Here is a 16,959-nt window from a genome sequence, read left to right as displayed (position 1 = left end):
AGGGTGGTGGGTGGAACAGCTTCAAAGTAGCCATCACAGAGCCACAGGGGACTATGTGGCCTTCAGGTCACAGGAGGCTCCTCCCCGCCTGGATGGGAAGATACAGTCAGTCTCACAGGGTGGTCTGTTGATACCTGGGTGATAGAAGACACAGAGGTCCTCATATTGACACTGGCCCTTTTTGGCAAAGTGTCTGCATACAGGGCAGTTGGATTTGTCTTCCATAACCTGGAGTCCATCCTTGGGCAGGGAGGTATTCTTGATAAGAGGCCAGCTTCTGAGCTTCAAGAGTTTCTCTGCTCTTTGTTGGAAGCCTCCCCTGGAGGTTCTCCCATGGAGAACAGGGTTCAGCATTGCCCACGTCCTCCCCCAACCAACCACAACTATTTGGGCCTCGTCTGGGGCCTGGGCCTCCCCGAATTGGGCCTCTGCCCAGGGGAGGAGGTGGGAGACTCAGCATTGTGGAGTCATTGGTCTTCTTGGTTCTGGAGGACCTCCATGAAGAGCTGATTGGGGTCATCAAGCTTTCCATTGGCCAGAAGGCCAGGTGGTCTAATGGGACTCCCATCCTTCTCATTTCTGGTCTCTTTCCTCCTGCAGGGGGAGCTGTTGCTTGGGATTCTGCATCTTGCGCTTAGGCATTATGGCGGCAATGGCTGCGGTGGGATTTGGAGAGCAGTGACTGAGGAAGGGATTGTTTTCTACTCTTTGTCTTCTGAATAGCGCCTGACACAAGGAGTAATTTGTTGAATGAAGGAAGGAATGTTTCTTTGCATGCAATATGAGCCAGGCATTTGCCTAAAGTCTTTTACATCTATCACAGTTTTCAGCCTTTCTAATTATCCCATGAGGTTGGAATTATTATGTCTAATTTAGAGATTTAACATTTAACTCAGAGAAATGTAGGATCCAGATGGAATAGAATTCTGTCAGAGTGGTGTGCTCTGTGTGTGTATTTAGACCAGTGCTCCTTGGGTGCCTGGGTGGCTCAGTCGGTTAAGCATCTGAGTCTTGATTTTGCCTTGAGTCATGAGATCGAGCCCAGGTTGACTCTGTGCTGACAGCAAGGAACCTGCTTGGGATTCTCTCTCTGCCTCTGCCCCTCCCCCACTCATTCTCTTTCTCTCTCAAAATAAATACTAAAAAAAAAAAAAAAAAAACAACAGTGTTCTTTCCAGTAATCTGATAATTCCAATAGTATGATTAAATGTCACACAAATTTACCTCCTAGACAAATAGGAGCAAACAATGTGTTTGGTGTTTGGTCAGAGACGGTTTCACAGAGGAAAACTTGATCTGGGGCTTGCAAAGCAGAGAGAGATCCCATGGGGGAAGACCAGAAGAGAGGGGGTTAATAAGGGCAGCAGTTGTGGTAGACTGGATTCCTAGCAGCAGTCCTGTGGCTTCCAGAACATTGTGAATTGTCTATGGGCTGGTGAACTAGGGTGACATAAATATACCTAAGGAGGCCTCAAGTCTAGACCAATTGTGACCAGTTGATTAAGCTGTTGTGTTCAGGGTTTGTGGACACCATCTTCCATTAGCCTGTGAGCTGTGATAGGGGGCCCATCTCTGATTAACCCCTGTATGCTGAGCAGAGCTCAAAAGTCTTGAAGTGGATAAGACACTTGGAAATACTTGCTATAAGAGTTTATATTTTATCCTTTGTGTGGTAGAGACATGCTCAAAGAATTAAGACAGAGGAGAAAGCATGCTCTAGTTACAGTTTGAAATAGCTCCTCTTCCTCCAGTGAAGAATGGACTCCACTATGGAAACAGGAAGTAAGTTTGACAATCAGTGAAAAGTCAAGGAGGCTGAGACATGGAAATGAGTGCTGTGTGAGAAACAGCACGGACACAGACTGATAGCAATGCATAGATGGGGTGTGGAGGACAGGGGTGGGCGTGGAGAGGGAAAGAGATGAGATAACGAGGAAGACGTGGTGGGTCTAGCTTGGATGGATGGCTAATCTTGGTGTTATCCAGCAGGAGGATTGGGTTCTAGAGGAGGATGTGCCTCGGTGAGGGTTGGGAGATTCTATGGAGAAGATGGATATAAATGGAAGACTGATTTTTTTGAGTAAATGGTTTGGTGTGATTCTGAAGGAGCATGTGAGTTGGGAGAGAAGAAAACAGAAGCTGGTGATGAAGTACGAAGTTAATCTTGTCCTAATGTAGCCATTCCAATATTCTTTGGGCTAGTTTTCTCCTCAGAATTCAAAGCCGAATATATTTTTCCTTAAATTCAAGATATTGTGGGGCACCTGGGTGCCTCAGTCGGCTAAGTGTCCGACTCTTGATTTTGGCTCAGGTCATGATCTCGTGGTTTGTGAGATCAAGCCCTGTGTAGGGCTCTGCACTGACAGAGGGGCGCCTGCTTAGGATTTTCTCTCTCCCTCTCTTTCTGCCCTTCCCCTGCTCTCTCTCTCTCAAAATAAACATTTATAAAAAAATAGATCTTGGTAGGTGCAGAAATAATGAGAAATCTCTGAATGACTTTATCAACAGGGCACTGGTTCTCATAGGTACCACAAACAAGGCAGATGGAGAAAATTTATGATTCAGGTGTAGAAACTGAACACAGGGTTGCATATGTGCAGTTCCTCCAAAACAATAATTCACCTGCAGAGTGATCTATACCTTCAGGAAGGACATGAAAGTTTTCATGGTATTACGTGACTTTTCCAAAGCCTGGTTTTTGGACTCCAGATCTGTGCCTATTCTATTTGCAACCTCTGTGAAAACCAAACGTAGTAGTTGTGGAATGTGAGTGTGTGTGTGTGTGTGTGTGTGTGTGCGTAGTATATAAATACATATACGTTTTTCTAAAGTTATGTTATTATAAATAATATATACATATACTTGAGATATATATATATATATATATATATATATATATATATATAAAATGTGCATGTATGTGTGTAACTTATGGGCAGAGGCAAGGGGTAACAATTATGTCTTGTGGGATGAAAAATATCTCCCTAGACAAACAATATACTATCCTGGGTCATAGAAGAAACATAAGCATTTTGAAGAGGAAGGAAAAAAAAGATGGGAAAAGAATTCCAGGCAGAGGGAAGAGTGTCAGTATAGGCATGACATTTTAGGGAAAACCAGCACTGGTAATGAGGCGACCGTGGGGACTTAAGGATATGAAACCCATCGTGAAGGCACTAGGTGTGAGGTTCCGAGTTTTGGGCTTTATCTTCAGACTTGATAGACCATCCTAGCTGTCATATGGAAGGCTGGTGATTTTGGAATTAGGCCTAGAACCAACCCCCTCTCTCTTCCTTTTGCCTTGTGAAAGCAATGGTGAAGCTTGCATGACATCATTTGATTGAATTAATTCTTGATGTTTTACCCACTTAGATTTGGTTTCAAAATCGGAGATCCAGATTCCATGCCCAGAGAAAAAGAGAACCTGATGATGGAGACTTAGAACAGAGACAAGACCAGGAACAGGATCTCTGAGATGAAAGAGTTCAAGGTAATCACTCTGTTGTTCTCATGTTGGCTCACAGAGCAGAGCCTACTGAGTGCCCAGTCCTTCCACATGATGGAGTCAACTCCAACCATCTCTTGGGATACCTCCTTCTCAAGGCCTTATCAGACTCTATGGAGAAAGGGGATTAGTTATAGTTCCTGAAGACCCTTCCCAAGTCAGTGGTCCCCCAAAAGAATTCCACTGGCCACTTTCTAGCTGGAGCCCATAAACCCCATTAGAATGTGAATTTTGGCGGGGGGTGTCTGAGTGGCTCAATTGAGCCTCCAACTCTTGAACTCAGCTCAAGTCTTGATCTCAGGGTCATGAGTTCAAGCCCCACATTGGGTTCTGTGCTGGGCATGAAGACTACTCGAACAAAATTCACATTCTCTCTCTCTCTCTTTTTAATCGATGTCTTCCCAGTACCTGGTACATAGTAAACAATCTGTTGACTTTGTGGAAGGTATGGTTGAAATAATGGAGGAATCAGTCCTTAGGTTTGTTCTGCCAAAGGCTGGCTAGCGCATGGCTTTCCCAGGAGGTAGTAAGTTCCACACCGGACTAGGAAGGCGGGAACGAGTTTACTTCCATGTTTGAATGTACAAACTGGCTTCTTCCATTTTTCTTTCCTCCTTAGGCATAGAAGCTACACAAAATGGCCCCAGTCTTGCTATCAGCTGCCTTATTTCTCCAGAGCCAGAGCAAGATAGACAGAGACATTCAGTGTATTTGATATCTTCAGCCTGGGCTCTACATTTCTCTCACTTGTCTTGGAAACACGTTTTCCTAAATATACCTTCAGCTTTTCCAGAGCTGAACCTGCCGGAGACACTCAACAGGACTTTAGGAGGCGGAGACAGACACATGGTGCCACACCCTACCGACCGATCCTGGATCCAGAGTTCAGCGGATCTTGAGGACAACGAGAATAAACTTATTAACATCATTTTCAAGCATCATAGTCATTGTGATTTTTTTTTTCAACGTTTATTTATTTTTGGGACAGAGAGAGACAGAGCATGAACGGGGGAGGGGCAGAGAGAGAGGGAGACACAGAATCGGAAACAGGCTCCAGGCTCCGAGCCATCAGCCCAGAGCCCGACGCGGGGCTCGAACTCACGGACCGCGAGATCGTGACCTGGCTGAAGTCGGACGCTTAACTGACTGTGCCACCCAGGCGCCCCTTTAGTCATTGTGATTTTTAAGAAAGATTTTGTTTTTAAGTAATCTCTACACTCAACATGGGGCTTGAACTCACAACTCCGAGATCAAGAGTCGCACGCTCCACTGACGGAACCAGCTGGGCGTCCCAGTTGTGCTTTTTAATAAGAGACATTTACTTTGTCTTCATCCCCCTTCCCAGCACAGAGCTTCTGAAACTTTTGGAGTTTCCTGTGATGACAGAAATTAGAGGATTGGCATTTTCAATCCTCCTGAACCTCTAAGAAGGAGAGAGGGGATGAAAGTTGAGTCAATTGCCAATGGCCAATGATTTATTTATTTTTTAATTCCATTATAGTTAACATACAGTGTTATTAGTTTCAGGGGTACAATTCAGCGATTCATCAATTCTTTACATTATTCAGTGCTCATAAGAAGTATGCCCTTGGGGCGCCTGGGTGGCGCAGTCGGTTAAGCGTCCGACTTCAGCCAGGTCACGATCTCGCGGTCCGTGAGTTCGAGCCCCGCGTCGGGCTCTGGGCTGATGGCTCGGAGCCTGGAGCCTGTTTCCGATTCTGTGTCTCCCTCTCTCTCTGCCCCTCCCCCGTTCATGCTCTGTCTCTCTCTGTCCCAAAAATAAATAAACGTTGGGGAAAAAAAAAAAAAAAAAAGAAGTATGCCCTTAATCCCCTTCCCCTATTTCATCCCCCCCCACCCCCCGCTGCCTCCCCTCTGGTAATAAACAGTTTGTTCCCTATATTTAAGAGTCTGTTGTTTCTTGGCTTGCCTTTTTCCCTTTGTTCATTTGTTTTGTTTCTTAAATTCTATGTATGAGTGAAATCATGGGATTTGTCTTTCTCTGCTTTATTTTTTACTTATTTTTAATTTTTTTAATGTTTATTTTTGGGAGCAAGAGAGACACAGCAAGAGTGGGGGAGGGACAGAGAGAGAGAGGGAGACACAGAATCTGAAGCAGGCTCCAGGCTCTGAGCTGTCAGCACAGAGACTGACACGGGGCTCGAACCCACGAACCATGAGATCATGACCTGAACTGAAGTCGGACACTCAACTGACTGAGTCACATTTTAACATGTGATTAAAAAAAAAATTAATGTTTATTTTTGAGAGACAGAGAGCACAAGCAGGGGAGGGGCAGAGAGAGGGAGACACAGAATCTAAAGCAGGCTCCAGGCTCTGAACTGTCAGCACAGAGCCCCACGCGGGGCTTGAACCCAGAACTGTGAGATCATGACCTGAGCCAAAGTTGGGTGCTTAACTGACTAAGCCCCCCAGGCACCCCTGAATGTGATTTTTTAAAAATTTATTTTAGGAGTCTCTACCCCCAACATGGGTTTGGAACTCACAACCCCAAGATCAAGAGATGCACCAACAGGGGGCGTCTGGGTGGTTCAGTTGTTTAAGTGGCTGCCTTCAGCTCAGGTTTGTGAGTTCAAGCCCCACGTTGGGGTCTCTGTTGTCTGCACAGAGCCTGCTTCAGATCTTCTGTCCCCATTTCTCTCTGCCCCTCTCCTGCTCTCTCATAAATGAATGAATGAATCAATAAGTAAGAGTTGCATACCCTACTGATTGAGACAGCCAGGCACCCTTTGATTTATTATACTTAGCATTATACTCTCCAGATTCATCATGTTGTTGCAAATGGTAAGATTTCATTCTTTTTTAAAATGTTTTTTAATGTTTTTATTTATTTTTGAAGGACAGAGAGAGACAGACAGACAGAGCATTAGTGGGGGAGGAACAGTGAGAGAGGGAGACACAGAATTCGAAGCAGTTTCCAGGCTCTAAGCTGTCAGCACAGAGCCACACGTGGGGCTCAAACTCACAGACTGCGAGATCATGACCTGAGCCGAAGTCGGACGCTTAACCAACTGAGCCAGTCAGGTGCCCCAGATTTCATTCTTTTTGATGGCTGAATAGTATTCTATTATATGTATATACTACATTTGGTTTAACCATTGATCCAAGGATAGACACTTAGGTTACTTCTATCTTTGGGCTACTGGGAACAATGATGCTATAAACATAGGTTTACAAATATCTGTTTAAATCTCCATTTTGGGGGCACCTGGGTGGCTCAGTCATTTAAGCATTGGACTTCAGCTCAGGTCATGATCTCGCAGTTTGTGGGTTCAAGCCCGGCATTGGGCTCTGTGCTGACAGCTCAGAGACTGGAGCCTGATTTGGATTCTGTGTCTCCCTCTCTCTCTGCCCCTTCCTTGCTCACGGTCTGTCCCTCTCTCTCTCAAAAATAAACAAACATTAAAAAGAATTTAAAAAAATCCCTCTGTTTTCAATTCTTTGGAGGTATATATCCAGAAGTGAATTGCTGGACCAAATTTAAAGAGTTTTTAAATAGATATTATGAAGCAAGTATTTTTAAAAGTAAACACTATGACCAAGTATGGATTTCTACAAGGAGTGTGGTAATTTTAAATATTCTAAAATTTCATGCCCAGTTAATAGTTGCATTCCATAAAAATTAAAAGTAAAGAACTTATATACTAGATGGAAAACCTTTAATTGATGTATACACATACACATGAAGATGTTGGCTGTACTTTTTTTTTTTAATTTTTTTTTAACGTTTTTATTTTATTTTTGAGACAGAGAGAGACAGAGCATGAAGGGGGGAGGGTCAGAGAGAGAGGGAGACACAGAATCGGAAGCAGGCTCCAGGCTCTGAGCCATCAGCCCAGAGCCCGACGCGGGGCTGGAACTCACAGACCAAGAGATCGTGACCTGAGCTGAAGTCGGACGCTTAACCGACTGAGCCACCCAGGCGCCCCTGGCTGTACTTTATTTGTAAATAAGTTCACGTTCTAGGTCAGTACAATCCAATAGAAATTTCTGCACTGATGGAAATATTCTACATTGGCGTTGTCCAATATAACAGCCGCAGGCCACAGTTGACTACTGAGTAGTAGAAATATGGTATGGCCAGTACGACAGAGGAACTGCATTAAAAAAATTTTTTTTTAATGTTTACTTATTTTTGAGACAGAGACAGAGCATGAGTGGGGGAGGGGGAGGGAGAGACACACACACAGAATCCGAAGGAGTCTCCAGGCTCTGAGCTGTCAGCACAGAGCCCGATGTGGGGCTCGAACCCATGGACCGTGAGATCATGACCTGAGCTGAAGTCAGATGCCCAACCGACTGAGCCACCCAGGTGCCCCAGAGGAACTGCCTTTTAAATTTAATTTATTTTAATTCAAATGTATATAGTCACATGTGGCTAGCAGTTACCCAATTGAATGGTGCGGATCTAGAAAGTGTTTTGTTACCTATTTCACTCAACATGACATTGGTAGCATCTTTTCAACTTTAAAGATGTGCTCCTCCAAAAGTAGCACCTATTTATTTGACGGTATTGTAGGTTAGAAAGTATAATAATGTAAACCTGTCTTTATCACAGCAAAACTGAAACCATGCCCCATGGGTTAATGAGGCTAAAACTAGAAGAAAGTGTTAATCTTGGTTTTTAGGGAACTTCCCCCCCCCCCCCGCCCCAGTCAGGTATTGAGCCTTTTCAGACCCCGCTCACAAATCACTAGTTGTTTCTACAGAAGCCTGGGCTCAGGGTCAACTGATATGGGTGTAGCCTGGGAACAAGCAAGGCCCTGTGTTCCTCACTCAAGAAAACGAGCCCGAAGTCCCATCCAGTTTATGCCAGCTCCTGGAACATGCCCAAGGCTGCCTCCCCTTATCCTAAGATACACCTGACATCACGTGCCGGGTTTTGCTTCGTTCCGGTGTTAAGTCTTTACTAAGAAATGAACATGGGATGTATGTGCTGTATATGTTTGCTCGGTACACACACTCCATCTTTCCTCATGAAAAGTCATGTTTCCCCACCCTTTCCATCAATATGTATGTAACCTCACCCCGTGATTATAAAAAAACTTGTTCTCCCTTGGGGCACCTGGGTGGCTCGGTCAGTTAATCATCCGACTTCGGCTCAGGTCATGATCTCGCGGTCCGTGAGTTCGAGCCCCGCATCGGGCTCTGTGCTGACCGCTCAGAGCCTGGAGCCTGTTTCAGATTCTGTGTCTTCCTCTCTCTCTGTCTCTCCCTGTTCATGCTCTGTCTCTCTCTGTCTCAAAAATAAATAAACGTTAAAAAATTAAAAAAAAACAAAAACTTCTTCTCCCCCTTGTGGGAGGCAGATTTGAGGCTTGCCCTCTTGCCTCCTTGTCTCATCTCACTGTGTCTGGAATAAACCCTTTCCTTGCTGTAAGCCTGGTGTCTCAGTAACTTGCTGCACACCAGGCAGACAGACTTGGGTTCAGTTACAGAACCCAAACTATAAGGATACATTTTAAGAAAATGTAATCTACGACCCAGCAATTGCACTACTATGTATTTAGCCAAGGGATACAGGTATGCTGCTTTGAAGGGGCACATGCACCCCAATGTTTACAGCAGCGCTATCAACAATAGCCAAAGTATGGAAAGAGCCCAAAAGTCCATCGATGGATGAATGGATAAAGAAGATGTGGTTTAGGGGTGCCTGGGTGGCTAAGTCGGTTAAGCGTCCGACTTCAGCTCAGGTCATGATCTCACAGTCCATGAGTTCGAGCCCCATGTCGGGCTCTGTGCTGACAGCTCAGAGCCTGGAGCCTGCTTCAGATTCTGTGTCTCCCTCTCTCTCTGCCCCTCCCCGGATCACACACACTCTCTCTCTCTCTCTCTCAACAATAAATAAACATTAAAAAAAAATGTGGTATATATATACAATGGAGTATTACTCAGCAATCAAAAAGAATGAAACCTTGCCATTTGCAGCTACATGGATGGAACTAGAGGGTACTATGCTAAGTGAAATTAGTCAGAGAAAGACAAATATCATATGACTTCACTCATACGGGGACTTTAAGACACAAAACAGATGAACACAAGGGAAGGGAAGCAAAAATAATATAAAAACAGGAGGGGGGCAAAAACATAAGAGACTCTTAAGTGTGGAGAACAACAGAGGGTTACTGGAGACGTTGTGGGACGGGGGATGGGCTAAGGGGCATTAAGGAATCTACTCCTGAAATCATCGTTGCACTATATGCCAACCAACTTGGATGTAAATTAAAAAAAATAAATTAAATAAAGATTTTTAAAAACCTATGGGATTACAAGGTGAAATAAAATAAAATAAAATAAAATGTACATGACCCAAATGAAAAAAACTAAAATATTGCACTAAGGCACCTAAAAAGAGGACAAGAATATTAGGAACGGTGGGGCTGGCATAGAACCCAGAAGTCAGAAAACGAACTAACTAAATAAAGCAAAAGCATAAACACTTAATAAAGATCAAACAACCTGGGTGGTTTGGGGGCAGGGCCTCCTTAAAATAATTGAGTCAGAAAACACTCCTGGTGAGGTGATATTTTGAGCCAACATTTATGGGAGGAGAATGCAGGGATTCTGTGAGGGTCTAGAGGAGATTTCAAGACAAAGATGAAGTTCAAGAGTTCTGAAGTGAGAAAGAAACAAAGTGTCCAAGGGCCGGGAGAGAGGCTGTCTGATAAGACGCTGCTGAGGAAGGCGGTGCTCAGGGAGGTGGGGGAAAGAAAGGGGAAACAGTGAGCCATCCAAGAGTTTCCAGTCGGCCTTGGGTTTAAAAGGGCATTGATCTGGAGAACAGATAGCGCCAATAAGTGTTGAGAGGCTCATGAAAGAGAAGTGGGGCCGTGTGTTAGGGGATAACACAGTCCTGGACGCTACAGGGTTATGACGAATGTGGAATTTCCCCTCCCTTGTTCGCTGTGCAACCCGAGCTGGGGGACAGCAACTTCCGAGACAAAGATAATACGCAGTTACTTTGTGCTGGGTGCCCCGCTGCGTTCTTTCCGCGTCTTAGACCATCTAGTCCTCACTACGTTGTGACTCCCTTCACTGCGACCACGGTAGGTGATACGAGGCAGCCGAGGCCTGGGGTGATCATGTCATTCGTTGGTGGTCTCACGGCTGGTACAAGGTGGAGAAGCGTGGCGCCAGAGTTCGCTTGCTTGACCACTTAACCCAGCTCCTCCCAGCCTGGTGGAGATCTTCTGAGTAGGTAGCCTTAAGTTCAGAGAAACGCTCGGTGCTGGAGGGGCAGCAGCCCGAGGACCGTGAGCTTACACATGGCATGGGAAGGACACGCAGGGGCACGTTCCTCAGTCACGACTCTAAAGTGTTAGGATACAATTACTTTTCCCATTGTTTTTATTTATTTATTTATTTATTTATTTATTTATTTATTTTTATTTTTTTGTTTCAACGTTTATTTATTTTTGGGACAGAGAGAGACAGAGCATGAACGGGGGAGGGGCAGAGAGAGAGGGAGACACAGAATCCGAAACAGGCTCCAGGCTCTGAGCCGTCAGCCCAGAGCCTGACGCGGGGCTCGAACTCACCGGACCGCGAGATCATGACCTGAGCCGAAGTCGTCGCCCAACCGACTGAGCCACCCAGGCGCCCCAAAGAAAGATGCTTTGATTACGGCACCTGGGTGGCTCAGGCAGTTGAGCGTCCCACTCTTGATTTCAGCTCAGGTCATGATCCCAGGGTTGTGGGATTGAGCCCCACGAGCACAAGACATCACGGTCACTTTTAGGGAGCGGATTGGGGTTAGAGATATTTTCGAGTGAATTTCCATGCAGACAGTAAACCAGCATTTGACGCTTCTGCAGGAGGGGGACAAGTTCAACTATATCACCACTTCTACCATTTAAATCGATCTGAAATTCCTGTTCTTGCCATGTGGCGATAACAAGGATGCTGTTGAATTAGATCTTCAGGCTCTAAACTCCACATTGGAATATGTCTGCAGGCTCCGCCCCCATTTACTTTTCAAACCATTGTCTTAAGAAACCCTGCCCGCTAACACGAACACTGAACCCACATGCTAACACTTGTGAAGGATGATAGAGCAACTTTCCCATGCCAATTCTCACCTTTGCCATAGTTACGGGGCAGGGAAGGGGGCGAAGTGATGTTAATGGTACCTTTCATTTCACCCCCCAAATCAGGGCTGATAGTGGAATCAATTCATGTTTTAGAAAGACAATTTTTTTTTTTTATGGTTTGGTAACATTTTCCTTTTTTTAATTTAAAATTTAGTTTATCGGGGCACCTGGGTGGCGCAGTCGGTTAAGCGTCCGACTTCAGCCAGGTCACGATATCGCGGTCCGTGAGTTCGAGCCCCGCGTCAGGCTCTGGGCTGACGGCTCAGAGCCTGGAGCCCGTTTCCGATTCTGTGTCTCCCTCTCTCTCTGCCCCTCCCCCGTTCATGCTCTGTCTCTCTCTGTCCCAAAAATAAATAAATGTTGAAAAAAAAATTAAAAAAAAAAATTTAGTTTATCGGCTAAAATCAACAACACAGAAAAAAACAGGTGTTGGCGAAGATGTGGAGAAAGGGGAATCCTCTTGCACTGTTGGTGGGAATGCAAACTGGTGCAGCCACTCTGAAGAATATGGAGGTTCCTCAAAAAAACTAAAAATAAATCTACCCTACGACCCAGCAATTGCACTACTAGGTATTTACCGAAAGGATCCAAAAATACAGATTCAAAAGGGCACATTCACTCCAATGTTTATAGCAGCGCTATCGACAATAGCCAAACTATGGAGAGAACTCACATGTCCATCGACTGATGAATGGATATAGAAAGATGATTTTTTAAGATAAGTTTTAGATTCACAGCAAAACTGGTAGAGAGGTACAGAAGGTTCCCATATACCCCAATCCCCCCCCCCAACATACCCTTCCTCCATTATCAACATGCCCCACCAGAGCAGTACATTCATTGCAATTGACGAGTCTACATTGACCGATCATTATCACCCAAAGACCATCACTTACATTAAGGTTTGTCCTTGGTGTTGTACATTCTCTAGGCTTGGGCCAGAGGGATGGGACAAATGCTTTCCACCCATATAGCATCATACAGGGTTTTTTTCATTGCCCTAAAGGTCTTCTGTGCTCTGCCTCTTTATCCCTCCCCTTCACAGTCAAGATGGTTTTACAAATAGCCATCTTCGGGTATGTTTGGGAGGATATCAAGTCTCTTGAAGCCTAGCTCATAAAATCTGCTGTAATCTTTCAGAATTCAGTTGGCAAGTTGCTATGTGTCTAGGCAGGGGTTACATAACAAGGATTTAAATTCAAGACCCAGACTATGGTGTAATCAATTGGTATCTTGGTTTCATTTTAGAGCATCAGGACAGCTGAAGAGCCCTTGCTAGGAGCACGTACCTTCCGTAAGGGTGGAGGACACTCCTTTTTTTCTTTATCTGTGGCCCAACTTCACCCCAGGGCTGTCATCTGCTCTCTTCTGCTCCTCTTCCTGCTTAAAGAAATTCCAGTAAAGCATTTTCAGTTTGCAAATTATTTTCAACCAGAAGCAAAGATAGTTCATGAATGTAGAAAGTTATTTTTGACATTCATTTTTACAACAAAGTTGACGTAATGTTGAGAAGGTTAAAAAATATAACTTCTTATAAGATTTTTTTGTTGCTGTTTTATTTCACGGGGTCTTCAGGTATTTTTTTAAGCTTATTTATTTTGAGAGAGAGAATGAGTGGGGAAGGAGCAGAGAGAGAGAGGGGGAGAGAGAGAGAGCGTGAGCAGGAAAGGAGCAGAGAGGCAGACAGAGAGAATCTCAAGCAGGCTCCATACTGTCAGCACAGAGCCCAACTTGGGGCTCGAACTCACAAACCGTGAGATCATGACCTGAGCTGAAGTTGGACACCCAACCGACTGAGCCACCCAGGTGCTTCTCAATAACTTTGTTTTTAAATTTTACTTTGCAACACCCTCCTTTTCAACTCCAGAGAAAAATGAAAGATGAAAATAAAACATCTTCAGAAATCGAAGTTACTAAGGCGAAGGGTATTTTTTTAATGCTTATTTATTTTTGAGAGAGAGAGAGAGAGAGAGAGAGAGAGAGAGAGAGAATCTCAAGCAGGCTCTGAGCTGTTAGTGCAGAGCCTGACTCAGGGCTGGAACTCATGAACTGTAAGATCATGACCTGAGCTGAAATCAAGAGTCCGTCACTTAACCGTGAGCCACCTGGTGCCCCAAAGGATATTTGTTGTTCTCACCCAGGCTCCATTTGTCTGGATTCTTGCCACCCTTGTGAACCCAGCCTCTGTAGGTGACTGTGTTTCAAGTACCTGTTTCCTGCGTGTTGCTTCTGTAGCTGGGAGAAGACTATGGTTTGGGAGACTTTTGGAACAGCTCAAAGTAACACAGGGACCATGCCTTTCCTGATGAGGCAGGAATTTCAGGAAGACACCATCTCAGAACAGTTCCTTCTTGAGTCTCCCCTGAGCCTGAGTTTGGGTTCTGAGAGCGTGTGGCTTCCCATCCCACCCACACCGGCAAGTTTACAAGGACAAGTGGGAATCAGTCAGGCTGAATTTTCACTGAGAGACAACTGTGCCTTTGAAAACACATGTGCCTTTGACACACATGTGAGAAGCACATGAAGCAGATTCCTGGAGCGATTTGCATGCGGTTGACATTTTGATCCCCCTTGAACCCTAATTTCCTTAGGTGACCGTTTATCATTGCACATGTTGCTTTCAGTTGTGAGATGGGAAAATGAGTTGATCATGAAATGTCTTGTACTTGACTTTTTTTTTTTTTTTTACACTTTGGTAATTATTTAAGGCAAATTGTGAGAAGTGGAATTGCAGGATCCAAGAGCTGCAGGAAGTATGAAGAGTCACGGGAACCCCACACATGTGTAGCACCGCATGGAATACAGGGACACGGGCAGTAAAGTCAGCATTTGTTCAGATAGGGACCACCGAGGTAGAAGTGTGGGCTCTTGGGTAAACTGAGCGCACGGAACTGTCTATGCTGGATGACCGGGCAGCTCCAGAGAAATTACGCTTTTTCATGGCTCTTTTCCATTTCCCCTCAGACCTTCCTTCCCAAGACTGTCTTGGCTCGAAACGGACAGGAAATGAACGATTTCCAGGTGTGTTTGGTAAAAAAATTAAAATCATCATAACAAACAAAATATGTCACCCATATTCCCATCACTCAGAATTAACCTCTGCTAACATTTTGCCATATTCTCCTCCTACATGCCTTCCTTCCATACCTTTATTAAAAGGTACGACACACTCTGATTTTTCCTTTCCTATCAAAACCAAAACATTTCAAGGAAAGCGAAAACATCTCTGCACAGAGCCTGACGGGAGGGTTCGAACTCACAAACTGCAAGATGACTACCTGAGCCGAAGTCAGATGCTCAACCAACTGCACCACCCAGGAGCCTGCACATGTGCTAAATTTACGGAGCCCTCAGTGTCAGGGTTTTGTACACACTGCACAAATTTTTAAATTGTACTGGGGGGGGGGGGCCCTCCCTCCATCCTAATCTTGGCTCTGGTTTCTTGAAAAGCTTGATCCTTTAAGGGAAAAAAAGCATTTCTTTGTTGTGTTTGGATTGACTGCTCTGGGCGATCCTCGAAGCTGGGTATTCCCCATTCACCCTTCAGGCAGGGGCGTATACGCACACTCCCACACACGACACTCATAAACACACACTCACAGGGATATCCACACACGAATACAGAAACACACAAATACCCACATGCAACAGTCACACTCACATGTGCAAACACACACAGCTCTCGCTGACATCAAGCTCCATGGTGGTTTCCACGAACGGGAGGAGAAGAAACTCTCAAACCCGATGTCATCTTGAGATTGGAGATAGGAGAGGAGCCACGGTGGTGGAAGGAGTGGTGCTGAGGAGCTCAAATCCAGGTACATGACCCGGGAGAGTGTGGGTGGCCCCAAGTCGCATGGAAGCCAGTAAGTTACATATATAAATTACATAAATTAAAAATAATTATATATATATATGTTTTCTATGTTTTCTATATATATATGTTTTATATGTTATATGTTTTCTATGTTTAACCTGAATTTCCCTTTCCAGATAAACTCTATTTCTTCTCTCTCTCACTAGTGTCCTGGGGCTCTCACCTGCTCCAGGTGTGCGTGTACTAGATCTGCTTCTAGAGCAGTCTTCCAAAAGCATTGGCTCGTTTCTTTCAGTTATCCTTTCTCCTCATGGTAAGAGATCTGACATCCCCAGTCTCGCCCCAGAGCCTCTCCGTTATCCTGGCCATGAAACTGGCCAAGAGCAGCCGGCCTGGACGTGATAACTGGCCACGTGTGCGGATAGGTTGAGGTGGCTTGAAGTTCTAAGACCCTTTATCAGAACATGCACGGACTAGAGTTTTAGGAAATTTAATGTCGCTTCAGGATATAGGGAGCCAACCTGAAGGGAAAGCGTCAATAAGGGATGGCTAAGGATCATTCCACGTGTGTCAGCATGAACCCTTTATTTTTTTTTTAAGTTTATTCATGTATTTTGAGAGAGAAAACGTAAGTGTGGGAGGGGCAGAGAGAATCCCAAGCAGGCTCTGCACTGTCAGCATGGAGCCCACCGTGGGGCTGGATTTTCCCAACCATGAGATCATGAGCTGAGCCCAAATCAAGAGTCAGACGCTCAACCGACTGAGCCACCCGGGTGCCCCACAAACACTTGAACTCTGAGGTGCAGTGAAACCTAATCTGACTGGTGATAAGGTCGCGTACCATCAGTGTCTGTTCACCTAGAACTCTTCTCTTGTCAATTTCATACGTTTCTTCTTTAATTCCTTTGACACTTGCTTCTTGTTGATTTTCTTTTTTCTTTTGTTGTTTTTTTTTTTTTTTAATTTTCTTTTCTAAAATGTATTTTTGTAGTTTTTGGCCACTTGTACCCATACATGTAAGCTTCCAGCCCACAATTTCTTCAGAAATAGTTTTACTCTCGGGGCGCCTGGGTGGCTCAGTCGGTTGAGCGTCCGACTTCGGCTCGGGTCATGATCTCACGGTCCGTGAGTTCGAGCCCCGCATCGGGCTCTGTGCTGACGGCTCAGAGCCTGGCGCTCGTTTCAGATTCTGTGTCTCCCTCTCTCTGACCCTCCCCCGTTCATGCTCTGTCTGTCTCAAAAATAAATAAACGTTAAAAAAATTAAAAAAAAAAAGAAATAGTTTTACTCTCATAGCCCCTGGCCCTGGGATTTCTTTTATATTTGGATAGCTTGAGGAAACAAGAAACGGAGACCCAAAGGAACATGTCAGTTCATAAATATAGAATTAGCTACATTATTTAGGGGAAGAAAAAAACCCAGAATACACACACCGTAGGTAACCTCCAAATGACTATACATCTACAGTGGATGTTAAGCCTTGCTGATCTGAGATTAAACCTACAGTTGTTACACAGCATCGTATT

General features: G+C 44.8%; 1 protein-coding gene and 1 pseudogene across 1 annotated transcript in view; one reads left to right on the top strand and one right to left on the bottom strand.

The window, feature by feature from the left end:
* Positions 1-3,474, top strand: part of LOC115502220 (double homeobox protein A) — a 29,595-nt gene extending 26,121 nt beyond the window's left edge. The window contains exon 5 of the mRNA XM_030297394.1: positions 3,373-3,474. Coding sequence (XP_030153254.1) covers positions 3,373-3,474 — 102 coding nt within the window. The remainder of the gene's footprint in view (positions 1-3,372) is intronic.
* On the bottom strand, positions 52-1,534 carry LOC115503150 (annotated as a pseudogene).
* Positions 3,475-16,959: the final 13,485 nt, after the last annotated feature.

The sequence above is a fragment of the Lynx canadensis genome, chromosome E2, assembly GCF_007474595.2.
Source record: "Lynx canadensis isolate LIC74 chromosome E2, mLynCan4.pri.v2, whole genome shotgun sequence".
Classification (NCBI taxonomy): Eukaryota; Metazoa; Chordata; class Mammalia; order Carnivora; family Felidae; genus Lynx; species Lynx canadensis.
Note: the sequence above shows the minus strand (reverse complement) of the source record. Positions and strands in the feature narration are given on the sequence as shown.